The 27,710-nt window shown below is 43.2% G+C and overlaps 1 protein-coding gene across 2 annotated transcripts in view; it reads right to left on the bottom strand.

Annotated features, from left to right (window-relative positions):
* Positions 1-3,344: 3,344 nt before the first annotated feature.
* Positions 3,345-27,710, bottom strand: part of TSC22D1 (TSC22 domain family member 1) — a 100,032-nt gene continuing 75,666 nt past the window's right edge. For both annotated transcript variants that reach the window (XM_068929758.1, XM_009680486.2), the window contains 2 exons: positions 5,989-6,040; positions 3,345-4,779 (listed from right to left, as the gene is read on the bottom strand). In XM_068929758.1, the coding sequence (XP_068785859.1) occupies positions 4,522-4,779; positions 5,989-6,040 (310 nt within the window). In that variant the 3' untranslated portion in view covers positions 3,345-4,521. The remainder of the gene's footprint in view (positions 4,780-5,988; positions 6,041-27,710) is intronic.

The raw sequence follows: 27,710 nt of genomic DNA on the forward strand, positions 1-27,710 counted from the left end.
GGCCTAGCTCAGCACATGCTAAGTGCAGGAGGAAGACTCTCACTCACTCATCATAGGAAAAGGATCAGGCCAGCAGTAAGTGTTTTTCATAGTATCCGCAAACAAGTATTTAAAACTCTTCAGTTTGTTCCAGACTTCCCAGGAGCTCCCTCCAGCAGTCATCCGCAGTTCAGCTTCACACGTGAAGTTACACCAATCACTAACCACCAATGATTGGAATCGGGCTAATTTCCAGCTTAGATAAAGCCTCGGATTTGTAGCTCGTTTCAAGTTCATCCCAGCAGAAACCTCTCCAGAAAGGTAAAATACATAATCCCTATGGGAGAGGAGAAAAGCATGAAATAATTCAACATCCTTAAATGTAAACTGTTCCTAAAGTATTTGAGATGCTTAATCAGAGATTTTGTGAAGGTATATGTTAAGCTAAATAAGTATGCCTTCACACTCAGCTAGCTTGACTGCTGCCATTTCACCCTACAAAGAATGAGCAATAATTAAATTCTTTAAATTAATCTGAATACATTCACTGTAACTACAGAAATCAAGGGTGGTAATTCCCAAATTGCACCGCCGGCTTTTTTTCTTCTAGTTGAAAGATGGGAAGCTGCCTTCCAGGCATTGATTTATTTCATAAGAACCAGAGAGAGGCATTCATCTCTAAGGCACTGCATTTTCTCCATTACTACTGAGAGGTTGTGCCTGGATACTCTCTGGACAGTCTTCAGACACGTGACGGAAGCACATTTCTCTTAAGTATTTACAGAGCCATCAAAATTTAGACAATCTGGATTTGCCGTGGAATTCTTGGTCAGAAATTATTGGCTACAAAAAAAAAAGGGAGCGGGTACAGGAGAAAAATTTTATTGTAATTTGCCTAGGTCAGTCCATCGCAATGCTGCTGAGAATAAAGCAAGCGTGCAAGCAACTAGAAGGTAAGTGACAAACAACTTGAATGCGGCCTGAAGAACTGCTGAACTGCAGATGTGCAGAGAGTAGAAAGTCTGTCATACAAAAAGGCAGATCACACTTAATTTTGTTCTCACTGTGGACGAAAACCTGAGCATTTCAGAATTCTTACAAAGAAAAAATAGTGGGGGGGGGGGGGGGGAAGGATCATTCTTGGCTGTCGAAAACATTTGACTTAAAGTGCTCTGAAAAAATGATTTGTTCTAGAACAAAAGCAAAAAAATCAAAACAGTTCATTCCAGAAGTATTACAACATGACAAACTGAAGAGGCGACTCTTTGCTTTGGTCTCAAGTGAGATTTTAGTCAATTTGAGTCAATTTCACAGAGAAAGGCTTCAGTTTTGACAGAGCTACCTCTGAGACAGTCCTAGTGACAAAGTTTCTCTGCTTAACTTTAGCAATTACTAAGCAGCTCCAAAAACTAGCTCCATCACTTTGAAAAAATTAAAACAATTCTCCATTTAAAAAAAAAAAAAGGATCAGCTTTGCTAATATTGAAGCCCACTGTACTAAAATTATCAACTTATTACCTAATCTAAAACCTTCAAATTTCCAGGCACTGTATTAAAACAGTAAAAAAACAAGATAAAATAAAACCAAATCCCTATTTTTGGAACATGCTCAAGCTGTTCTTTAGACAAAGTAAAGAGAACAAACTCCGAAGTCAAAATTTATGACATAAAAAAAAAACGGTACAAATTTTAATAAGTGAAGTAGGTGAAAAAGTCTATCAGCATGGTAAGATTGACTTTTTAATACACTGAGCATTATGGCCTGGAAGTGCTAGAGAGACATTCAGAATATAAAAGCAACTGAAGATAATTAAGCCATTTTAAAAAGCACCAAAATTAGCATTCCTTTTGTCAGCTCCAGATAATTCAAGTGCTGTTCTGTTACAAATGCTATCATCAATTTCTAATTTTAGCTTAATCCATCAAAAAGCATCTAGCATTTCTCTGCTGTTTCCTCCTTAAGAATACCTTTAAACTACGTACTAAAATATTGAGAACATAAACTACAAATTAAGTCCACATTCCCATAGAGGCATACTCATCCATTTACTTTGATATACTAATCCCAAGAAAGGTAACACACCTCCTCGTGTTGTAATACAGCTAAGCAGCGCCTAGAACTGTTGCATGATCAGAACTCAAAAGCAAGAATTCAGCTATAAATCACACAAAAAGATTAGTCCTTCTGCCTTTGAAATCTTAGCACCCCAGTTTCCCCTGCTATGCCTGGCTATTCTCAGGGCTGTGAAGTTCCACAAGCACCACGTCTCATTTTCATCATATGGAGTAAGCTGTCAAATAAAAGACCCTATAAAAACATTGCAATTAACGCTGACATTAAGTCAACGTCATTCTTGCATTCAAACCTTAACACATGTAGTTTCCTCAAGGTAACAGTACTGTCCTGCTACTCTATTAGAGGGTTGATTGTTTTATCTCATCTATTCTGAACATCGTAAATAGGAATCATATCCTTTCATACCCACTGTAAAATAGCCAACTTCTTTGCTGCCCCAGTTGTAGGCTATCAATCACATCGCATCTATCTTCTTTCATAGGTAGATTTGTATGTTTAAACTCACTGAAGTTTCTAACTATCATTATTCAAAAGGAGAGACATTTTTTTCAACCTGAAGAGAAACCATTTTATCTTCCCATTGAACTGGAAAAAACTCTCAACAATTTCACAAGGCAGAATTAATTCTACGTCCAAGTTTACACAATTTGAACTCACAAAAGTGAAACAATCTGCGTAAGAGATAAGAGCTGTGGGTGTGAAAGTGAGAAATTCTTGGACATCTGGACTTCCAGCCTAGTCTAATCACTAAAAGCTTTAAGGGGAACACGGAGTTAAGACTGACCTATTCAGGAAGCCGTAACACCCTCAGCATTTGTCACATTGAATTAAGTGGTTCAGACCCGCTGCCCAGCACGGGACTATCCATGTCCAGGCAAAGGTGCAGTTTGTCACCAGGGAACAACAGTTGCACAAGGCTTACGGGTCTATTGCTGCCCGTACAGAAGAGGTCCGTGCTTCTGCTTATCCGTTTTTAAATATACAGAAGGCATCCAGCAGGTTTCAGCACTGCACAGGATTGGGGAAAAAAAAAGAAAAAAAGAAAAAAAACTAGGCCCCCAACATCCCCCCCCACATGCTTTTACATTTGCTGCATTTTTAAAAAACTGTGGAAAGTAGCAGCTACGTTTTGAGTACATTGTTGCAAGTCTCTGAAACTGGTACAAAGTTCAGAAGTCAGAAAGAACCATGCACAGAAACCTATGGTTCCTAACCTTACTAACGAGGTAAAACTGAATTGCAACATGTTAAAGTTATTGCCGTTAACATTATTACACTATACAAACAGTGATTTATCAACATTGTATGCTTTATTGAAAGTTGACAAGTGCAACAGTTAAATACATTGACGTGTTACAACTGTTTAGAGAACATGCACAAAAACATATGCATACTACTATACAGATCATATGCAAAAATCCAAACTGGGAAACCCAATTATTTTATTCTTTGCTAGCAAGGTCTGATAATTTTTGGAGTGTTTTTTCCTGTCTTAAACCAAACTACAATGAACAAAGATTTACTTCAAGATAACCAGCAGCCAGGGAAATTCAGAAGTTACACAAACAGCATAAATCTGCCAAATTCTGAACAGTTGCGTAGGTGCATTCTTATTTATGTAGCATAAAAAAAAAAAAAGACTTTTCAAACTTCTTCAGATCAGCCAATGAAACAACTAAACTTCAATCTGTACAACCTAAATAGTTACAGTTTTCTATTTTACAAAGTAATTACACTACATACACAAATATACAGTAGGCAAATAACCTTCATTGTAATTATCCTATGACCCAACTGTATGTCACCTACCTGCTTTCTATATATAATACAGCTTTGTGCACCTGTCCACTGCTTCAGAAAACGGTGCAAAAATATTTGCACTTAAGGTTTCAGGTGGCAATTAAGTGTTAAACACTGAATTTACCTTTCTCCCTCTTCCTCTTAGATCCTATGCACCAGTCCTCCCTTTGGAACCCCAGTGCACTATGGGGGATTAAGCCATCACTTTTTACTCCAGTCTACTTCTTCACGTTTCCATGCTTGAAAAGCACTTGTATCAGTTACATCACTGGATGAGTGGAAGATTTAAAAACAAACAAAAAATTCAGGCATGCAGCTCCATTTCTCAGCCATTTGCAGAAGCTGCTCAAGTCCCCAGTGTACTTGTGCTAATTCTCTGGAGGAAGTTTGTTTATTTTATTCAATCAACCTAAGAACAAAGACTCCTTCAAGCCAAAGGGGGGAAAGAAGGGTAGAGAGAGACAGATGAGTGCGCAATACCGGGGATAAAAGAAAAAAAGAAAAAAGAAAACCTCTCATGGTGACGTATGCAGGGCACGGAGTCCTCAGTCTGGGTTGCAGCGTGCATTGAAATGGATGAAGAGTGGCTGTGGCGGATTCCCGCTAGTCCTTCTCACTCTGGGTACTCCAGAGAACAGCAACCACGATGGCAGCAACACCGGAGACTACGCGGAGGGCCCTGACCCCTGTGACGCCGGCTGGGCGGGCTGCTGCGCTGTCCCTTGTGACTGGGAAGAGGAAGGCGGGGAACCAGTCTGCAGCTGCGCTTGGAACTGGGCGAGCTGCTCTGGGCTGGCGAGCGTCTTTAGCAGCGTGTTCTCCTGCTCCAGCTGGGAGTTCTTCTCTATCAGCTCCTTGATTTGCTCTTTGAGGACCTCCACTTCCTCCCTCACCGCGTACATCAGGTGGCTCTTGACCAGATCCTGAAACACAGAGGGGAAGACCCACGTTAGCAAAGGAGCCGGGCACCAGGACCGGACCGCCCAGCAGACAGCCGCCTCCGAGCGAGCCCTGCTCGGGCAGCAGCGTGCCCCGCCGAGCGCTGCACCGCCCCGGGCCCTTCCTAGCATCAGCGGGGCCCCACACGCGGGGCCCGACCAGCGCTGCCCCGGCCACATCCAGCAGCCCCTCGGCTGTCAGCCGCCTTCCCCGCCGCGGGGGGCCCGGCCGCACACGTGCGCTTCCCGCGCCCGCGCCCGCCGGGCCCCGCCCCCGGCCGGCTGAGCCCCGCCCCCGGCCCCGCCCCCGCCCCGCCGGGCCCCGCCCTCGGCGCACCGGCTACAGCCAGTTCTCAGCGCAGGTTGCCGCATTTCCCTCCCTCCCGCCGGCCGTTCGCGACCGCGGGTGACGTCAGAGAGCCGGGCCGACCGCCCCCCTGGCGCGCCTCCGCCAATGAGCGGCCGCGCTATTTATAGCCGGGAGTTAAAGGTTCGGAGTTTGCCTAGCAACAGCGGGCAGAGGCTCCCGGGAGAGCGGCTCCCGGCGCCGCTCCAGCAACAAAGAGCGGCCGGGCGGAAATGGGCGCTGGGGCAGCGAGCCGCGGGCTCGGCCGGGCGGCGGCCGCCGCCGCCCCCGTCCCCGCTCGCTGCCAGCGCAGGGCAAAGCGGCCGAGGACGCCCCTGCCGCGGCGAGCAGCCCGCCCGCTGGGGATGCTCCTATTTGGCGCAGATCGCCCCAAGCGGGATGCTTTAAGGGAAGCAGCGGTGATTTTTTTTTTTTTAATAAAAAAATTAAAAAGCGCACCTCAAAACACCTCCATGCCTCCCCCCCCCCTCCAATCGCAAAAGCCCTCAAGCAGCAGCGCCGGTTTCCTATGCTGCCCCTCCCCCGCCGCACGCAGCCAGGATCAATGGTTTGGGAAAGGCAGGAGGCAGAAAGCGATGCCGTCATAGCCCGCTACGGCACCGGCGGAGCGGCGTGCGCGGTCCCCCCCGCAGGAAACCTTTCCTCAGTAAAACCAAAAAAAAAAAAAAATCAAAACCATGTCCCTCCCCGGGCACCCCCCCTTTCCCCCTCCGCGGCTGCTTCACTATAAAGCAGCATGCATGCAAGGGTTAACTATCACCCGCCGCATCCCGATATTGTTTACAGCTTTAAGCATAACAGGATTTCATGCCACAATCGGTACCTACCATCGCTTGCTCGATTTTGTTGTCGATAGCTACCACACTTGCACCAGAGGAGCTGGAAGAAAGAAAGAAAGAAAGAAAGAAAAAACACACACAGAACATTAGCAGCGGCTGAATTATTTAAGAGACAAGAGACGCGGATATCGGTAGCCAGTTGGCTGCGAAAGTCATCCTCGCGCTGCCGCCGCTCGCCTCACCGAGATGCTTCAATGCAGCAAAGCAACCTGTAAAGCCGCCCCGAGCCCCCCGCCCGCTACGAGATCACATATCCGGACATTTTCCCTTAATAAAAACCACAAAGATGGAGCTCAATGACACCGGGCGGCAGGAGCGGCGCGGCGCGGCGCAGGGCAGCGCGCAGCCCCCGCGCAGCGGCTCCGCTCCGCTCGGCCGGACAAAGGAGCCGGCCCGGCCGCCACCTGCCTCCTGCCGCCCCCGGCACAGCGGCCATTTACCTGCTGTCGAGCCTCAGGGAGGAGCTGTCGGTGCCCAGCAAGGACGATAAGAAGGAAATTGAGAAATGTCTTAGTTGATAAACTCCTAGATCCATTGCCACTGGTCTACAACATCGGGCATTCATGCAACCGCGGCCAGAAACGCTCCCTGGAGAAACAAATCTCTCTCTCTCTCCCTCTCCTTAAAATATATATATATGGGGGGGGGGGGGGAGAGAAAGACGGGGGGGGGTTCCGCGGCGCGCTAGGCTGCGCGGGGCGGGCGGCGGGCGGCGGCGGAGCTCTGCGGCGGCGGCGGCGGCAGCAGCAGCAGCAGCATCGGGGCGGGCGGCGGCGGCGGCGGCGCCGGGCTGCGCGGGGAGGCTCCGGGTCAGCGCTCCGCCGCGCCGCACAAAACCCGGCCATCCCGGCCCCCCGCATAATTTATGCGCCGCCGCCGCCGCCCATTGGCTGCGCCGCCGCTCAGGACCCGCCCCCGCCGCATCTCATTAGGAGGTCCCCCCCCCAACAAGGACCCGCCGCCGCAGCCTCCCCCACGCGGGGCGGCCCGGCACGCGTGGCCGTGGGGAGGGGGAGCACGGCACTGTCCCGGCCGCCGCAGCCTCCCCCCCACCCCTGCTTCTCCACACTCCGGCCTTCACGTGGAGGTTGGGGGGGGGGGAGAGCTTCGAGACGTCTGCTTGCACCCGCAAAAATAATTAATAATGAAAAAAAAAAAACAGAGGAGGAAAAATAAAAAAATAAACCAGCCCCAAAACGGCCAGGCAGGCGGGAGCGTGCGGCGCGCCGCGGGGCCGCCCGTGGCCTCGCCGACACCGCCACCTGTCGGCGCAGCGGGCCCGCTCCGCGCCGCTCCGCGCCCGCTGCCGGCCCCAAGCAGCTCCCGGCTCCCGCTTCCCCCCGGCCGAGAGCCACCTGCAACGCCGCGGGCTGTGCGGCGTGTTAAAACGCAGTAAAACCAAGACCTACACACGCCCCGCAGCCAGCGGATGAAAACTCTGAAAGCCTACAAATCTGCTAGACCGTCGAGGATCTGTGTTCGTCCTCTAGGCAGACGAAACAGGTTTCCGCCTTACTAGCCTGCAAAACCATTCAGGAAGGCGCTCGGCTATCAGATCGCTCAGACAATGCATGCCCAGCACAAACCTGCAAACTTCGAGCGAGCTGTCTGACATCCCCACACAGGGAGAGTGGAAATGCCCGTTCACTCACTTCTGGATCACATCATACAGCATCCATGGTTTTAAAAAGCATAGCTCACATTAATTATCTAGGAAAAAAATTCTTCTCCCACTTGACAGCAGTGAATTTCTCAATAAACGTTACGGCTCTGATATCCGTGTCGTGCAACGCTATCACTACAGAGCGATTCGAAGCGAGCCTCTTTCTACCGATAACAGTTTAGCAACAGGTTCAAGGCTGAATTTGAACACCACATAACACTTTCATTAAAACAAAAAAACAAAAAAAAAATCTCTGAAAACACCATTTTCCAAGCCTGCGCTTTCACCTGTGACCTAAAGGCATAGAATAAAGTTCAAACTCCAAAACCTCTTCGAGTCTCTATAGCAAACTTAAGAACTGGAAGTCACATACGCCACAGGTGTTGCTCTCCCAGAAGCAGGAAGGCTAGGAGGCAAGAAATAATCATCTTAAAGCTAAATTTAGCATTTGCGTATCTGCATCATCCTTCTTAGCTTATTTCTGTTGTCCTAGCCTACTATTCTTTCATTCAATAATGCCAGCACGGTAGTACAAACAAACTAATCCTATTCACAAGAGAGGTCACATTTAAGGATACTGAGTACCACATACATGTTTTTTCCGTACCGTGCAGGATGTGTGTCCCAAAAGGGCACAGCTCTCTTGCCCTCTGGGCTACCTGGGGGAGCTGCATGCAATACCGCCAAGCAGGCTGAAAATTAAAGGAAGTTTTCAAAAAAAAGTTGCTGGTTTTGACTTCCAAATTTAACAGCAAGTAAATGCAGTGACGAATCAGACTCTTTTACACCCAGCTACAAACAGCACATCACCTGTATGGGGAATCTGTATCAACTTCTGCCCTAGACTCAATCTAAATTAAATCTTTTATGAAAGGCCCTGGAAGTCAGTAATCTCTCCAATGACTCTTCACCACGGCAGTTGCTCAGGACAGTGGAATTAAAATTGCAGCTGGGTACAAGCTCAGGGGAAATCTCAGTCCCCCCCTGCAGCTCTGACTCAGAAAGAAGATTAGGCAGCAAATAGGGAGAAGACCCATCTCCTCTCATTAGATCCTTACAAAAATAAGTCACCCAAAGATGGCAAAATTATAGAACCCACACGCGTGAACAAACACACACTTGAAATGCCCGCTTTGCTTCTGCGGGATAGAAGACAGTCATTTGTACCAGAATATACCCCCAAATAAAGCCACGGATGCATCGTAGGAAGATAACATGTTGTTTGCTGCCATAACAATCAAAAATCATGAAACTATTAAATGCCAACATTCCACTTCTGACAGAAAGATGCTGTGATTCACAGACTAAATTAACAATAATATTGCCCTCATGTAGTCTATATTAATAAGTCTTCATGAATAACAGATACAGATTTGATCCTAAATCCAATTCCCACTGAACTCATTAACCATCTTCCATTAACTTCAGTGGGCTTTTAGCAAATTCCTTGATTTATTTTTAGATGCCTACAAGCCTGAGTTGCGATTCAACAGAAAGCTGTTAGCTTTGTAACTAGGACTGCATGTTAATACAAACGTTTTGCTTTGCTCACCATACAAAAAAGAAGAAAATCAGGAGAGTCCTTTTATAGCTGAAAAACAAGCAGCCTTGGACCACTGAGTCCTCAGATCATCTAGAAAACAGAATATGATATTTCTCCCCCCCCCCCCCCCAAAAAAAAAAATCTCAGAGGGATGCACTCCTTCTCCAGGGAGCTTGCTACCAGGAGTCTTCACTAAGGTTCTCACTTCAACATCCCTTCATCTGCCTGACAAGGACAGAGAGGAAATGTCCCATTTAAAAGTTGGGGCTTTGCTGTGGGTTTGCTTTTTTATTCTATTTATGGAATAAGACAGTTTATAGAACAGCAAATGGCAACACTCCTTCAAATTCCCTTTCTCCTTTCTCGCTCATACATGTCTCCCCTCTTGCCTCCTCCACACCACGATATTCAACATGGGCTTCAATTTTTTTAGGCTATGTAGTTGTGACTCACTAATTCTCCCCTACAGCGCCAGAAGGGAGTCCAAGCATGACTATGGTGTTACTCAAAGCCCTCAGTCTCTTTAACAGAGCTCACCTCATTAACGGACACTGTGTAATACCAGACATGATCTCTTTCAGCAAAAGACTACAATTTTACATTCCTGGTAGCAGAAATTCAGCAGAATTCCTCATTCGTGTAAAGCTACTTCGGTCTGGACCACGCTGGCCTAATTTGTATCTGTGTCAGCCCTGAATTGCAGCGAGTGACACTTGGTCAGAGTCTGCTCGCACACAATATCACATGCTTAGAAAACATATGCATTTATGGAGCATCACAGGTGTTTACAAAAATGCATAGAGTAATACAAAAAGACTAAAGAGGAGTTACTGAGAAATAAGCACAGCAAAATACAACACTACGCCAAAAAGGCAGCTCACAAGCATGCTTTGATCTTCAGAGATAAATTAACTTAAGTTGAAATATATACACCATACCTAAAGACTTTCAGCAAGCTCTGCCTTTTGAAGGGTTTTAGTTCTTAAATGCCGTTTCACCTATTAAATAATTTCCTCTTGTCTTAATTTAATCACGCTAAGCACTTTAAAAAATGCTTTTCCTCTTAAGCACATAATGAGGTAAATAAGCTGCAGCACAGAATCATTTTGTCTACATGCAAGTGTGTGGCTTGGCGTATTTCTATGTCCTTGTCTAAAAAAAAAAAAAAACTTTCACTTCTTAATTTATCTTTCAAGTACCTTGTCAATGTATGCTCCCGTTAGATGCCAAAATTAAAGACCTTAGACAGGCATGTCCTCAACTGGAAATACATCTTATCTTTTGACTATGTTACAAAAAGAGACCACACCAGAAACTTTATCTCAAAACAGTAATTCCTGCCACAGCACGCTTTAATCTTGTACTGTATAGGCTCAGATTCAATGGATTTCAGCTATATTTTTCAACTATAAAAATGTAAGACTTGAATAGGTTAAACAACAATAAATTTGTTACTTACCCCAGAAATGACTACAGTAATTGGATTCCACAAAACATCTGATTTTACACCTCACTTGGAAGCTAAAAAACGGTCAATAAGATGACAAAAACATTACGCTGCCCTAAAATTCATAAATTCAACACTATTTGCATATTGACAGCAACCTCCACAGTATTAAACGTCAGGAAAAATGCTTAAAACTAATAGCCTAAAGAGGAAATGCTTGCTGAAGTTGAAATCAAGGGATAACATATTATTTATTTCAATAGGTAGTGATTCTTTCCTCAACTGAATAAAGACGCAAGATAAGAATGAAGAAGCTGCCTAATGAGTTTTTTCCCCTCCTACAATAAACCAAAAATTCTTTCATAGACTAAGGACCAAGATAAATCATACTGAGGTAGTCTGATAAAGACCACAGAATCTGCGTCAACTTTCTTTTCAAGCCTAAAGCTTACAGCTGTCATCTGGATTTAAGGACACCAAGTCAAGGAGGACCTACTGCTCAGCTCCAAAGATTAATATGCATTTTATTTCCTGTGTGAATTCTGCAGATTCCAAATTATGCACCTCTGCTTAACTGAACCACCTCCTGGTACTACAGATTTCTCTGTCAGCTTTCCTAATTGTGTGCTTTTCCTCCCTAGTAATAAAGTTATTTCCATCCATAATTTGGCTTACTAGGAATTGTTTTTTGATTTTATGAAAAAGCAGGAACAGAAAAAGAGGGAAAGCTATGCAAGACAGACCTCTAGTGAAATGAAGCACTGTATTTGTAATTCTACTTTTGCCAGATGCACAAACAGAACGAAATATTCGGAGGAAAGAACACATGCACCCTACCAGGGCTCTACAAATAACTTGAGAGTATCTCTAGCCACAATACATACAGGAGCATCATACCGTGCTTTCGGCACAGGGGGACAGAAGGATGCATTTAAAAGTAAAAAGATAATCATGTAAGGTCACAAAAACAAACAAGGAGTTCTCACTGGCTCCTCTGGGGATATCCTCTTTCTCTTTTAGAAGGAATTATAATTGCTAAGTCAACCTCAGTTGCTTTAATGAGAGAATTATAGTGATTCTACCAGTTTTAATGAAGACAAAACAAAACTTAAGGCTGGTATCGAGTACCTGGATACAGGCTAACAGACAGGATTCGCTCCTTACCTGGCAGGGAGCACTCTGCAAGGAAATACGAGCTATCTTAAAACAATCTTCATGTTTGAAGAGGGACCTCTGGCATCTCTTTTCCTGAGATCATCCACAGGTGACCATGTGGAAATACAGCTGGCATTAGAGAACCTGGTCTGTGCGTATTGATCAGGTTAAGTTTCAAAGTCTCCTCACGGAGTCAAGCGAGGTTTATGACAACTCAGTCCCTGGAATTGCATCCACATACTACATCAACTTAATTTAAAGGTTTACACATTTGAAGTAACACCTAGTTTGGGAATCGCAGGCTTCCCTACCTTCATATCAAAGCTTAAAATGGAAAAAAAAACCCACCCCAAAATAGTTAGCTTTAATAAAAAGTATCCTTTAAACCACTCTTAATCAAGGACTGCAAGTGAGAAGGCATCCACCCAACTATGTCAGTACTCTGAACATTTTAAATAAGATTGCTGAATCAGCTGGGAATCAGTTTTCTTCAAGAAAGCTGAACACAAAAACTTCACTCGCTGTACTGTTGCTATAGCCAAGACGGCAAGAGAGTAAAGTGCCAAGAGGAGTGCCATAAAGTAGCAGATGTAGAAAAGACTGGCAAAATGTTACTTTAAGTTTCCCAACACCAAGCATACAGCTGAAACTTAGTTTTCCCTTCTGTGAAACTTTGTTTAAATCATTTCAGATTTCACTCATAAAATGAACATTCAGCTCAGCGGTTCTATCCGTAGCTTTAACGCGCACTGCTTTTCTTGAAGCCAAGAAGAACATCTCGGACTAAAAAACCACTTGAACTAAAATGTAATCCCACTTGTTCTCCTAACTCCACGACAGTGGATTTTCTGACTACGTACTCCAAAATTAAATGGAGAAGAGAGGAAAGTCAGTCACTGGAGCATTTCAAGTTACACCTATCATAACAAAAGAAACATAGCAAGTACAGGAAGTGGTTTGGCACAGTGACACAACATGCATTTGGGAAGTGTAAGTTCTCTATATTAAACAGCATCTCTGATCCACAGAGGGCCAACATGCCCAAATAGACAAGCCAGGAGGGACTCTGGGACAACATCATGCAGACACACCAGCTTGCATAGACCGCAGCGTGATTTCATCCTCAAATGAGGACAATCAGAAGACTTAACCTGTAACTGAGAAGGGTCATTTAAAAAAAAAAAAAAAACACACACACACTGTTAATACCTTCTGACTATTTCCTGATAAGTCACACAGCTATAACCAAGTCACATGAAGTGGGAGCACTACATCTTACTGCCTGGTGCTAATTGCGGAAGGGGCAGGGGGAAGTGGTGGACTTTAAGTCATTCCATTTCCCCTGTCCTCAGTCCCCTATAAAGTCTAGGCCTGTCATGCATTTTTTACTGCTAATCCCTTCCTTCCTCTTTTTCCCACCTCCTCTCCTTTTTCTAATTGTTCCCTGTGAAACTACATTGGAAACCTTGAATCAGCTAATAATTTAGTCACACTCTCTTAAAAAAAAAAAAAAAAACAACCCCCCCCCCCCCCCCCCACACACACACTTATTTGCTTGGCATAACAGCTGGCCTGCTCTTACTGAATACTGTTTTTCCTTTGCTGGTCACTGTTCAACACTTGAAATTGAGCCTACGTTTCACACAGAAGTATATCGCATTAGAAGCCAAATCAACGTTGCTAGGAACAAAGCCAACCCCCCTGCAGTTAAAAAGCGTCATCCTATGGTCTTCAGGAAACTTGGAACGAGGTTCTCTACTCCAGCGTCTTCAGAAATGATTGAAAACAGTCAATGATGGTCACAGAAAATGCACATAGATACATATGAATGAATGAAAAAAACAAGAGATCACAGTACCACAATGGAGCACCAGGGACATGAAATCCCATCTCCCAGGAAGGAGGATGAAGGTAAACCATTACTCAGCTTGTGAGACAGCAGATCACTTATTACCACCCTATTATACAGAGCCACTTTAAAGGCCATTCTATTCAATAATAATAAACCCACATCACCACCACTCACTTATATGTGCGCTAGAATAAAGCAGATCTAACTCACAGGTTTGTATTTTATGATAAATTAACTTCGGCATCACAATGGTACAGAGAGCAAATAAAACTTTTCCTGTAACCTGCATACATATATATCTATATATATAGATATATCTACCTATATATCCACACACACTCCTTTCTTCTGCATAGACGCTCTGAAGACAGTCAGGCATGAGCTCAAGCTCCACTTTCCTTCCTCAGAGACACTAGTATCACAGACCTTCCTCCTTTATCCAGCCGTCTATTATACTACAGTTTCTGTGTCTTTGTAACCACTGGCAAACAGCTTCAAAAGGTATTAGACACTATCAGTGAACAATCAGCTTGATGTCCTAATGGAGATGCTTTGTCACGGGTTAAAAAAAGTATATGCAGAATTGAAAATGATCCTTAATCGAGAAGTGTTGCTTTAGACCCTTCTCTGCGATTTCTTCTTATACTCCTTGCTAATACTTCATTAAAAAAACTATTGCAGAACATTCATTAGAGAAATGAAGACCTGTTTCAAAAGTCTTAAGCTCAAGTACATGTTCCAAACACAGGATGCACCTCAAAAGCTCTAAGCCACGCCAGAGCAGGCGTTGGCTAGTTGCTGTGAAATTCCCAGCTGTTACGAAGGAAAAATTCCTTTAACTTGCGTTTCCCAACACCCCTTGAATCGCGCGGCAAGAGCTTACTAGTTCAGGGAGAAACGAGGCAACGCACCACTGGTTTCTCCAATGCAAGGAGATACCCATTAGCATTGAGCCTACAGAAACATCTTCACTTGCTTTCCCTTGCTGGGCCACCACATCTCAAAGCCCTGTCAGTTCCTTGTAAAAAGAGTTGTAATGAATATGTTTCAAATTAACTCTGTCTCCTGACCCTAAAGCACAGCCAAGGTTATAAAAGCATGTTTCTTAATTGCTGAGTGCTCAAGTCGCACTAATTGTGCCTGAACACGTGCTTTATCTTTTGTAAACTTCTTAAAGAGAGAGAGAAAATTCAAGACCTGCTGTTCCGGCCAAGGAAAAGTACACTTAAACAAGCAAAATACATCAGACTGTGAATTTGAAGTTATTTTTATACCTGAACAGAAATTTTCATTATCGGAAACAAAGACCAGGTAGCTCCGCCCAGCCAGGAAGTTTGGGGGGAATTTCCAGAAGCCTGGTTTACCAGATTTATTGTGCAGTACAGTGCACCCCAAGGTCCTGCTGCCTTTATCCAGGCATTTGCTGAATGATGCTTTTTACCTGCTCAGCCAGTACTTTTGTTTTTCCTTCCTGTGGAAACGAGGGCACGAGGGGAACCTGCTGCATGCCACTGCTTCAGCTCAGTAGCTTGCTGGGAAACAGGTGGGTACAGCTACACCCGCAAGCAGGAAAGTACTCCCAGGTTTCTTAATCTATGCATAGCCTAAGTGACTGAAGGACACAAATCCCGTTGACTCACAATTGCAAAAATCCCAGCAGAGCATCTCCCCTATTAAAACATTTGAGCTTTCTTCACATAAGGAAGAGATTGTAAAGCGATATGGATTTGAAATAGAATGCAAAACATTTGGTGCAGTTTGTAAGACTACAGAAATGAGGAGTGCTGAAAGAATTACCTCAAGATGTCTATATATCTGTATATATAGATACGTAGATTTTTTTTTTTACACTTGACTTTCTTTACAGCTTTAAAAGACATAGTACCAACTTTAACACAACATTTCTTCCTACAATCTTGTCACACTGCACACCAAAGAAGAGTTGGAGCAGAGATGTGCCAGCTCAGCAAATTTTGAACGTGTTCCTTGAGCACCTTCTAGCCCAGAGAGCGCAAATGGCCAGCATGGGTCCACACCAGCTAAAGAAAGCCTATATCCCAAACTCCTTGCTCCAAGCAGGATTCTTGTACTCTCCTCTCCAGTACTCCACTCCTATGACTGAAGGAGTCTCAGACAGCAGAGGGCCCTTATTTTCCACAGCATCGAATCTTCTTGCTTAAAAACAGCAAGTAGTTTGAGCTCATAGCACCTGGGCCACGTGGCCACGCGGGACAGATAGCACTGACATTTAGCCACCCTTGAGCCAGGTGCTCTGCAAACAGCAGAAGACATACCCTTAATCTTGTAATACACAACTTGCGAAGGAAAGATTACAGCATATTATTTCATTACCATTCAATGTCTGGGTAATCATCTTTAGAGCACACCGAGCTGGCTACATTTATGAATGGCACCCTATTTATGAAGCAGTCCGAACCATTCCCTTGTACTGCTGGTGCCTGTTTACCGACGAATAACCACCTAAAATATGTTTCATTAGCTGTTCCAAGAGTCTTTCGTACGCATGAAAGCTTGAACTTGCGTAGTACATACCGGGTCAGGCACACAACACTTCTCGAAAACTGTTCTCTCATCCTCCCAAAACCACTGTCTGTAAGAAAACACTTTGAGGCTTTATGGCTAAAACATCCAAAACAAAAAGAAAAATCAAACAAACAAAAAAACAAACAACCACCGCACACCAGCCAGAAATCCCAGCTGAGTAACCCATTTAGTAACGCATGGGAGTCCAGAACAGCTCCCAGGTACGTTTCCTCATTCTCAAGCAGGGCGTTAGCTCAGATGCCAGCTCGGGTGCCCAGTGGCGACTACTCTCAGCATCCCCGCAGCGAGCAGCCACACTGCTGTCAAATTAAAAAAAAAAAAACCACAACACCAGAAAGCCTCTGCAATAATAAAGCATTTAAAGTGCCCGCTCCAGCCTCGCCAGGGGAATAGGATCACAGTGCAGGGCCAAATCTTCTCTTCCAAAAACAACCCGAGGCAACGTCCCATCTGCGGAGGCATTGGCCTGCCTGAGGTCGGGTGCTAGGCAGGGGGATTCCTCTCTGACTCCTCCCCAGCGCTAACTGCCCGAGGCCTGGGGCAGGTAGATGGTAGCAGCAGGTAACAATTCAAGCGCAAGCAATCCTGACAGCTATAAACAAAAACATTCGTAAGGCAATGTTTAAGTCACATGGCAGCACTGAGGCTACTGAGATAGGCTCCTGCGCTGAACTTCTTTGCCCAAACCTGTCTCTCAGCCCCATTTCTGAAAGCCGCAGCATTTTAAAACAAGCTGTTGGGAAACTGACGGGAGGGGAAAAGAACGGTAAGAGTGATTCAGAGCTTGGGCGGGAAATTACTTACGCTGACAGACTGAAAGCTGTCAGGCTCACGAGGTTTACCAAATTTCTGGTTTCTGATTTAACTAGAGCGAACAATTGCCTTTCCACGGAGAAAATATTAGGCTTAAGAGGCTGCCAGATTTTGTTTTCATTTTCCATATTACAGTGTATCTATTAGTTGTCTAATGATGAATTCAAGTCCACCCCCTGCAAAAAAAAAATTCACTGAGGAGGACTATCCCATAAAAAATTCTCTCTTGATATCTTCAGAGACACACCTAGATGCCCTTTCCTAAAGCATGCTTTAACAAGCCTGAGTAACTGGACTCAAAACAGGGATAAACTAAATGTAACTGGACTCAAAACAGGGATAAACTAAATGTAATTGCCCAAAGACAGATAAATTTTCATCTTTGCCTTCAGTACTGTTTGTGTATTTTAACCAACTGCAACCCACCCTAACCATCCCAGGAGCTGGCACTCGCACTCAGCGCTCCCTTCTTGCGGCCGCTGCCTTAACCAACAGCATGTGCCGATCTGCTGGGAGGCAGATCCCAGACACCACATCTCAGGTGAACGCAGCTACCTGTCTGCAATCTGGACTATGAGAGAAGAAGTAAGAGCTCATTCACACCAGTGCAACCACTATTGCCAGCCGCCTAGCAGTGGGTGAGTCAGCAGTAGCGCACAGGTATTTTTCACATCATTTTTCCAAGGCACCATGGAGGGGCCTAAGTGCCTAAACTCTAGATCTTGGATTCCATTCTGCCAGCTAAGCATCTAAAAATTTCACATGTAGCTAACCTGGAGAAAGTCAAGTGCTTTTCTGGATTCAATCGATAGATTCAGTAGGGTCAGTTTTGGGAGAGAATAATTATAACCATATGCAGTACTAGCGAAGGACAGCAGCAAACAGGTGAACGGTTTCTCCTTAGTTTACAATCCAGGGTGACATGGCAATCATCCTATCCCAATTCACAGAGAAGCACCTGCACTAAAACCAGCATCTTCTCAAGAGAAACCTAAAGCAAATAAAAACAAATAAGAAGTAAATAGGAAGTGGCTGGTAGAAAAAGCAAATATAGGAGAGAACATGCAAATCCTCTTCATAAAATTACAGATGCACATTTTGTAGCTGAGGTGCTACGTCCAAGAGGATTACGTGTATCAGTTAAAAAAACTAATTACAGCAAGCCATCTTTTAACAGTGCAGAAAGGGTAAATGAAATCCCACAGCCTCTCCACTCCATCATACTTTTTCATTAGGCATTCTGTGGAATATATTTGTTCACGATGAGAACAGTCCTCTCGCTACTACGTTCCTTGTTTGGTTATATATAATGACACAGGACATTGCAGTATGCATACATACATTACTCAGGTATAAAATGCCTGTCTTCATTCATGTATTTCAATTACGATGTCCATTACGCTGGTTCCTCATTAAGTGCTCAGATGAATGTGTTTAGTATAACACTTACTATTCACTGGGAAGTTCAAGTACTTTATCAAGAATTGTTGACCAAAGTGAATTAAAGGCAACTGTTTCATAAGTCTTCCAATGTATAGCTTATATTATTTTTAAAAGCACCATTCATAGAGGGAAGTTTTTTGGACAGGCATTACTACTACAGTACCAATATATTAATTACCATTTGTGATAATTTATGCAAGAACAACAAGGTTTCTTGATTTTATGGGTGTGGCAAAGTAAAAGCAGCATTTCAGAGATCTGAAGTCTTCAGAAGCAATTAACTCCTTATCGTTTACCCCTCATTACACCATCAACATATACTGCCTAATAGAGAGGTGTTTCTGCATAAAAAGCAGAAAGACAACTCTTACTTAAATGGGGGGGAGGGGGGCGCGGTGCAGGGGAGACAAGCGTTTGCAAAACCTGTCTCCTGAATTATCTCGGTAGGAAAAATCTCACATTTCACAGGATCTGTTGAAGAACACTAAGAGAAAACAGGGGAGATATTCTGTTACTATGTTTCCTCTCACAGAAGGGTATTTGCCTTTGAACACAGCAGATGAAGTAGTCAAGGCACTTTTTCATTGTCATATTTTAACTCAGCTGTAATTTTTTTCCACATTCATCAAGTTACTAGATACTTCTTTTAAACATTAGAAAGGAACTGGATCAAAATAAAACATACATTTCATATTTCACTGTTTATATGGAAAGTAAGATGAATAAACATCGTAACTTGCACTAAGCTGCATTTCAAGGTCCTTCCAAACACACTTAACAAATGATATACTAAACTTTTCTTTATATATATAAAAAAGATGGAAGACAGTATATAATACCATTGCTTTTTATGTATAAAAAATATTTGAATGAATACAAAGTTGTCATCAAATATTCTACAAGTTCTGGATCATGTTAAAATTCTCGGTTTTGGTGTAGAGTTGCCTCATTTAAAATTTGGAATAACAGGAACAACAGATTTTGAAAAAAATAAAAACACTTTATTGGTAAACAGTTTATAATAGGGTTTATTTCAAATATTGCATTAGAGGGTTAAAGAGGTGTGCGTTTCAGGGAATAAGTAAACTCCAGGACTTGGAGGAGTATTGGAAGGGGTGTTATACTCCAAGTCTGAAATGGTTTCTAACAAGTACCTTGACTTAAGAGAAAGATTTAAGTAGTTGCCCAAAACATTTAAGAACGCTCCGAACAAAAGCCAACCAAACAAAACCCATCCAGACAAGTAAACTGAGTACCTAAAAATGGAAGCTTTCTAAATACCTCTTCAGGTGCTGTTCCAGGTCCAAGAATAACACTTTCATGGTTATTCCTGCCAGAGCCTTGCTCCTGGAGAAACGCCACTTTCATTGATGTATCTATTTTGTACCTGCTGATTAGCTGCCCCCGACGGCGAGCCTCAAGAAATACCTTGCAATCCTTGGCAGCAGCAAGATTAGTGCTGGCGTTCCACTATTCACTGCCAGCCCCGAGCTCCGCAGCCCTCGCGAGAATCGCAAAGCCTGGCCCGTTAACGATTACCCACCCGCCTCTATTCCCAGTCTGCCGAGTTGAAGAGCGGTTGGTCACGATCAACACAAACAAGAAGGGCAAACAGTGACGACACTGCAGCTCTCGAGATCACGTGAGGCTCCGTTACATAAAGCATCAGGAGAGATTAAAATCTTCGTGATTAGGTTCTCGAGTCTGGGAAACAAAGGCAGCTGCTTCTTTCAACAGCACCAACGTTGCCAGTGCTACAGCTAGTTCAGCTTGCTCCCGCTTTTGGTGAAGCGTATGATAATTGCTATAGGCAGTTAATTCTGCTTACAGACAGAGCGCTGAGCTGTGCCACTTCTCAAATCAAAGTTCTAGTACTTAATGGCAACGGTAATTAGACACAAAACTGACAGTACTAGGTACGCCAAGAAATATTTTACCCAGGCAAACCTCATCCCTGACTACTGCTGCCACAAGAAGCGGTGGTGAGCGTTCCAGCGTCTCTCAGCACGTCTTCCACAGATGAGAGGGAGGTAACACCATCCTCTGTACTCATTTGTTCTCAGAGATCATGTACCAATTCAAAACTCAAGTCAAATATTGCATGTTCTTCCTCACAGCATAAGAAATTTTTAGCACCTTTCAGTATATGTGGATCATTAACCTACCTTACACTGATTTACTGTAAACGTAACATGCTTTCCTCTGTCATGGAGGATATTTTTAATGCAAATGAAAGTTTGCACCTTACAGCATATTGACGGTAAGTGAATGAGTAAGGTTTCCCTTCCTAGTCTGCACATGAGCCAGACAGCCAGAGATTACCTCTCATCATGGAAATAGCAGGCTAACTACAAGCATGTCCGCAAGATCTCCCGTGGTACAGGCCACCATGTTTAGTAGTTTGGTTGTTCTTACACACTTCCATCAGGCAAATACCACCTCGTAAGTACCACAGTACCAAGACCACAAAAATTCAGAGACATGAAAAGAAATAAAACCTAGCAAACGTTACCTGGGCTTGCCTCTACTTACTACCTTACTTCTAAAGCGATATCGAGCATGTTCCCCCGAGGGTGGAGGGGAAACCACTCCACCTATTCAAACCAACAAATCTAACGTCACCAAAAAAGGACTATTTTGGTTAGGAGGAGGAAAGCAAGCAAAGATAACACATTAATTTGTGTGTGTGTGTGGGGGGGGGGGGGGGGGAAGGTTATCTCCCCATTGCCAGAGCCAAGAAGGAATTCAGATTTCAGCTGAACATCAGAACCATCAACTGTGAAGTAGTGAGGAACATTTCTAATTGGTCTTCAAAGTGCCCGGTAAGCCTGGCTAGGAAGGCCAGAGTATCATATTGCTTTTAAAGCAACCATAATAAGATTTAAACAAGTTATACTTTATTATGATTTTTTTCCTCATTCTATCAAGTCCACTTCCCTTGACATAGCACAGACATAGACAACCCTCATGGCTCATTTGAGCCTTCTCCTCTCATCCTCACAAAAAAAGCCACTGAAGTGGGATCACTTGGACGGCAGAGCAGTTGTACTCCAGTATCTCGATCCTCGGAGAAGCAGCAGACAGATACACCGGCCAGATGAGGCTGACACTGGTTCTGAAAGCACATATGCTCTTGAAACTGCAAATGGAGACTAACGTCATGCAGCTACATATAGAAAAAGAGGATGGGATGATTTGTAAAAGGAAGGAGACTTTCAGAAAGCCTTCAAGGAATAGAAGCAAAGGAATCAACAATAATTATGGTCAGTGCACTTGACCCAGTATTATTGAATTATTTGAATATTCAAGAAAAAAATACTACTCATAGAAAGGTTTCTTGCTTATTTTAAAGAGCTAAAACCTTAAGCTGGCTACAGAAATGCTCAAAACTCATTCCAAAAAGCTCTAAGAGGAAAGCTATAACTAAGTAGCATCCTTATAAACCTTCTCCTGGTCAGAGACTTGGTACAAGAATAATCCCTGGCGAATCCTATTGGTAATATAATTTTATATCATTTATCCTACAACTTCCTGTGGCGATTCTGTAAACTATGTGGCTGACCCATGGGATTGGTATCACTGGCAGTCACCCTCAGCCAGGCCCATACCCCATGGCATTGTGGCAACTGGCCTGAAGGCTTCCTATTAAGCTGCCTCTCTCCCAATTCTCTAACACCCTTTTTGCCAGCTCTGCATTGTCTATATTCCTCTTTAAAACTGCATTATGTCTTTAGCAATCAATATTTTTAATCCATAACTCTTGTGTAGACAGTACAAGCTCTGGTCACAGACATTTTCCAGGGTGCCTAAAATAATGAATAAGCATGTTAGGGTGAGAAAGGGATGAAAGCAGCTAAACACATTAACATTATACTTGAGCAGTCTTTGTTTTCTCCTTTCCTGCTCCAAGATGCTCCCTGAAAAGGAGCTTCTAGGTGCTGCGTCAAGATGATTAAAAACAAGGTTCAGCACGTGGTTGTAGCGCAAGGCAGCGCGCGTCCGACCCAATATATTAACTCCAGCACTGCTTTGACTGAAATCTGGGTTTTCTTTATACTCAGAAGAGCCATAAATGTTAGATTATATGGAAGGAAAAAAAAAAAAAAAAGAAGAGACAGATCTATGCACTGAGACTAATTTTTGAAAGAAACAAAAAAAACCACTATCAACTCAAGTCCATACACATATATAAAAAGATCCTGAAAAATCATTTGTCTTTCCAGCATCCTTCTCAAGGGCTTACACCAAAATCTTTGTAATTTGCTCTGCTTATTAGCATAAGTCATGTTAGAGTCAGCATGGAAAAGAAAGGAAAATATATGTGCGTGTGTGCATACAGGTGAATATATATATACACACACACCCACACAACATATATGTATATATGCACATGTGTGATGCCGGACTACTGAATATATTCAGCTGCATTACTTTGCAGAGAAGCAAGTATGCTGCTAGGCTCCCAAAGCTCCCATCTCCCACAGGTAGCTCCTGTGTCAGATATTATGTGCCTTCCTCATGCTTTAGTCCCAGTTCTGGCAACTTCCTTACTGCAAGGCAGCAATCCTAGGCTTCATTTGATGTTAATTTGCTAGTCATGCCAAGTAAAGTGGTTTCTATACCACTGATCTAAAAGCACATTGTCGTAATTCCAACCCATTGCTTTTTTTTTTTTTTTTTTGCTTTGTTTTAATTCAGCAGTTCTGTGCCCTGGAGGACTCTTATCAGCTCCACTTATCACCTTCATGAAAGACAGCAAAGGACTGAGAAATGTTTGGCTGTTACCAGATCGAGACCAAATAAAAATTTAAAACATAACTCCAGAGACAGCTACTCCAGTAACTGTGTGATTTTTCTTGCAAAGGTTCCCATAAATTTGCCAATTCTAGTTACAATGCGTTCCAGTAATTAAAAATATTGCTCAGTTATGTGTAGGTCAACAACTTACAGGTAATAGAAACCACAAAGGAATCTTAAATCAACTGGATTAAGCAAGTGAGGGAACATTTTTACTGCTTTGAAAAATAGCCTCTAGCTGTAACTGAAAAAATGCCTGAAGTACAAGGATCTTCTTTCTTCTCCTGTCACATTCAAGAATTCAGTACCGGGCTATGCTTTCCTTCCTTTGTCCTGAACCATTCTGGCTGTTATATAAAGTGACAGATTGCGCACAGATGAATTATCACTGTGGGCACACTAGGATGTCAGATATGGGTAAGTTTTAGCATTTAATGAAACAAAAAACAACAAAATTTCATGCATGATAGCATCAGGGTACCTAGTGTTTTTATTTTTCTCCCCCTCAACGGCTCTTATGCCCAAAGGGGTGGAGAGCGAGTATTTCAAGACACTTAACTTGCTGTACTCCTTGACAGTTTTGCATTAAAAAAAAAAAAAAAATAATAATACATCAACCCACGTTTGAATTTAACCTGCTAAGTGAATGAAGCGGGCATTCAGCCAACAAGATTTACTGTTTACGTCAGTCTGAATGAAGTTCAGCACTTGAGCGTTAATTCCAGAGTGTGTCACACACCACTGAGTTAGCTGCTGTACCCTGGTGGAGGAAACACTTCGCGTTTTCCTGGTACTGGACCACTCCAAACACAGCTTCTTGAAGAATCCAGCAAGTCAGTCTTCAGACCACAGACATAACAAGGTTCAAGCCCTATGGTAAAAGTGTCAACGTTGATGTTGAAGCAATGAACTGGCAAAGAATTTAAAATTCTGATGTGAATGCCAGTGCTTGACAAAGCAGAGCACATACCAAATTAAAAAAATCAGAACTCTTCTCGAAGTTTTAAAATTACAAATATACAGTCCTTAACATATTTAAGGGTTTTAAAAAAATTATCAAAACGGTGGTCTGGGATTGATATAAGCCACCAATATTTAGGATCTCAAAACCGTTTTGTGACTGCAGCATGGTCTCCACAGACTACTACTTGAAGGGGTAGGGGGGAGCAAATAAACGTTTATACGAATTCGCAGTGCTGACTGTTGTGGGAGATGCCCCAGATAACATTTGCATCCCAATTTATGCATCTTTTTAGGCTTTTTTATTATTGATTTTAATCAATCTTAACGGTGTGCTTCGGCACAGAGTGCTTCACAAGGCCCGTAGCCAGAAACACCAACGCACATAACTTTCACTTCAGCAAATACTCGTTAGGTGGAGTGATGCGTGCTGGATTATCAAAAGGAAAACTAACAAAAAAGGTGAAAAAACACTGACAAGACAAGCGTGCAGATGCCAAGCCCAGGAAGTACTCCGTTCCCAAACAGCAGCAGCAAAAGTCACTACTGTACCTTTTGGCTCTCCTCTCATTTTGAGTCAATGTTATGAAGTACAGTTACTTACGAGAGCTTTATTTCAGTCCATTATTAAGATCAACTCAAAAGAGAAAGATTGTTACATATCTTAGCTATTAGCATCCCAGCTGGGTCACTTAGGAATATTCCTTTAAATCCTTCGTAGTCCTCACCAAGCAGTACGTAAGGTAAAACACATGTTCAGTTAAACCAAGATGATAAGCATTTAAAATTTCACGCAGTTAACCTGTTATATACTCAACTTATATTTTCACCTTGGCACTATAACAGAGATTGTCAGAATACAAATCCTCCCTCTCCAGATTCTGTGGAAGATAAAGAAACATAAAAGAATTGCATCCGTTTCTGGCTCAGAAACACCCATCCAGCCTGCAGGATCCATCCCTCATCACAGCCAGAAGCAGAGGCCCACGGGAGATTAAAAATATGTAAACAAACAAACGAGGCGGGCAGATAGATGCAACTTCCCTACAATATCTTCCTACCCATCAGGAACTTGCAGCTGAAGGAGTTCCTGCTAGAAGAGAGTCCTTTGTGTTTAATAACTCTCAAGAGATCCCTCTTTCCCCCGACAAGAATTGGTCTAATTGTTTTTCTCTTTTACAGAAATTCACGTCACGTCATTCTGATCCTTAGTAAAACTCTGGCTGGTTAATTCTGAGTTAATTACCCAGGCAAGAAACAGCTTTCAAACAACCAAATATGAAGCACCAACAACCTCGGCTGCTAAAGAGATACGAATTTGAATCTCTAGGGCAGATCTGATTTAAGAGTACGCGTTAGAAACAATTTGGAAGACACTACAAACATGAAGAGCAGCTACAGGGAGTCAACCCTCACCGAGAGCCACCGCGAGCAGCCTGCAGACAGGTGGTTCACATGCCACCAAGGGAAGTCACTCAGCTTAAAACCACGCTGAGGAAGAAAACGCCTTAGAGTTCATTCAAACTGTGGAACCACGTTAGTATCAAGACAAAAAAAAAGTGTTAGAAAACTTGAGTAAAATACATGGAGGGAGGTGATCAAGAGCATTAGGACTGAATATGTATCGTCAATTAGAATATTTACTGATTAGTACCATTTGCACTGCAGAGTTCAGCTTCAAACTTCAAATCAGATGACGTTTACTAGACCAGTCTAAGAGCTGTTCTGCTTTAGGTTAGACATCTTTACCCTTGCAATGCTATGCTATTCTAAAGCACGTTTTCTTTTCCTTTGCTATAGCACCTATGAAATCCAAACCAGCAGAATCTCTGCTTAACAAGTAGCCTGATTAACTTGGACTGACACAGCACAATAACAGCAGCTCAGCCTTTTTTGCTGTAAGGGATTGTCAATTTATTTCGCATGTTTCATCAGCTGAATACAAAACAAATAATGAAGGATTTACGGATATCTGGTTAGATTGGAGGGGAAGGAAACCTCCACCACATGCACGTATGCTTTTTTTTTTAAACCTGTGGACGCAAGAGAAAACTTTGGAGCACTTACGAAGTTTCCAGTCACATAAATCCATGAAATAGACCCTCACAGGGTAAATTAATTCCGACAGACACATACAACACAAAGCCTTTCAACTCAAGGAGGGTAAGCTTCCTGACTCTTGAAGGAGCAGTGGTTGCTCCTCAACATCCAAAACATTCACAGGACAATTCCAAACCTATGGATATCCATCTTAAAGAAGTTAAAGGTTTACAACACCGTAGCTCTTAACTGTTATTAAGGACAGAGTTTTTGGCTCAGATCTCTTCCGACCATATTCTCAAGGAGCTGTTCAGGCTCAAGAAGCTTGGGATTCTGAGGCTGCCATCATGCTTTCAACCTGCTAACCTGCCTTGAAAAAGGCCAGTGCATAGACAGACTAATGCATTCCCACCTCGGAGATACTACCTAGGCACAGATTCCGGTGGGAGAAACCCCTCTTCGATATTGTGAGCACAACAGTTGTAATACAGCCTTCAATATTCCCAAGCAAGGTGCTGAGACCAGAGAGAGTGAAATTTCTCTGCCATTTTCACAGGTCAGTCGTCTCCCCACAAATTTTCACCATGCTGATTCTCAGTCTTCTTCGTTTAGGCCAGCGGCTCTGCAAGGCAAAGTCCAGCTAAAAATGATTCTATGACGTTTAGAATAAACTCCTACTTTTTTCTAGTACCTCCAGGAGCTTAACACTGTAGCGACAAGGCCACATCAGTCAGCTTCTAGATAAACAGGACTACAGGTATTGCAGCAGGAATTACCATCAAGAGCACGCAGCGCAATGAACGCGCTATGCATGCAGAAGGAAGAAGGGTGTAACTTACTGCTGAAGCCGAAACCTCAGAGTCTGACGTTATTTTGCACATAATCTGTTCTCATATAAATCAGGAACTTTCACGGTTCTGTGAACCTTACCAAAATATACTGGCTTCTGCAAACATATGTAAGTTCTTAAATAGACAGTTTTCATAGGAAAGCACCAGTAAAATAACACCACAGATAGCAAACTGAAGAATACCTTGCCATTTCAAGTCCCTGACACACATTAAGCTTTTCCTACAATGACTCAAATCTGTGGCCCATCACAAGTGATTAAACCACACCAGCTGGTGTGTTAGCAACACCAATTATTTCTCCTTAAAAGTTAAGCATAATATTAAGCATGAGTTACTTCAAGAGTTATCAAAACAGCGCTAATCCTATACTTGTTTTTACTGTGAACATCACTTCCTACACAGTTCCTACCTTGTATCTAGTTTCAGTACTATTCTAAATTGAATGTGTTCAGCAACATTTATTTCAGAAATAATGAGAAGTCACAACCTTCAGTTTTCTTATCTGCTTACGTAACAAAAGCAAGCAACTCTGAAATTAGTTTCTTCTGACAAAGCAATCTCTTCAAGGGCCCCTGACTCTA

This window comes from Struthio camelus, chromosome 1, assembly GCF_040807025.1.
Source record: "Struthio camelus isolate bStrCam1 chromosome 1, bStrCam1.hap1, whole genome shotgun sequence".
NCBI lineage: Eukaryota > Metazoa > Chordata > Aves > Struthioniformes > Struthionidae > Struthio > Struthio camelus.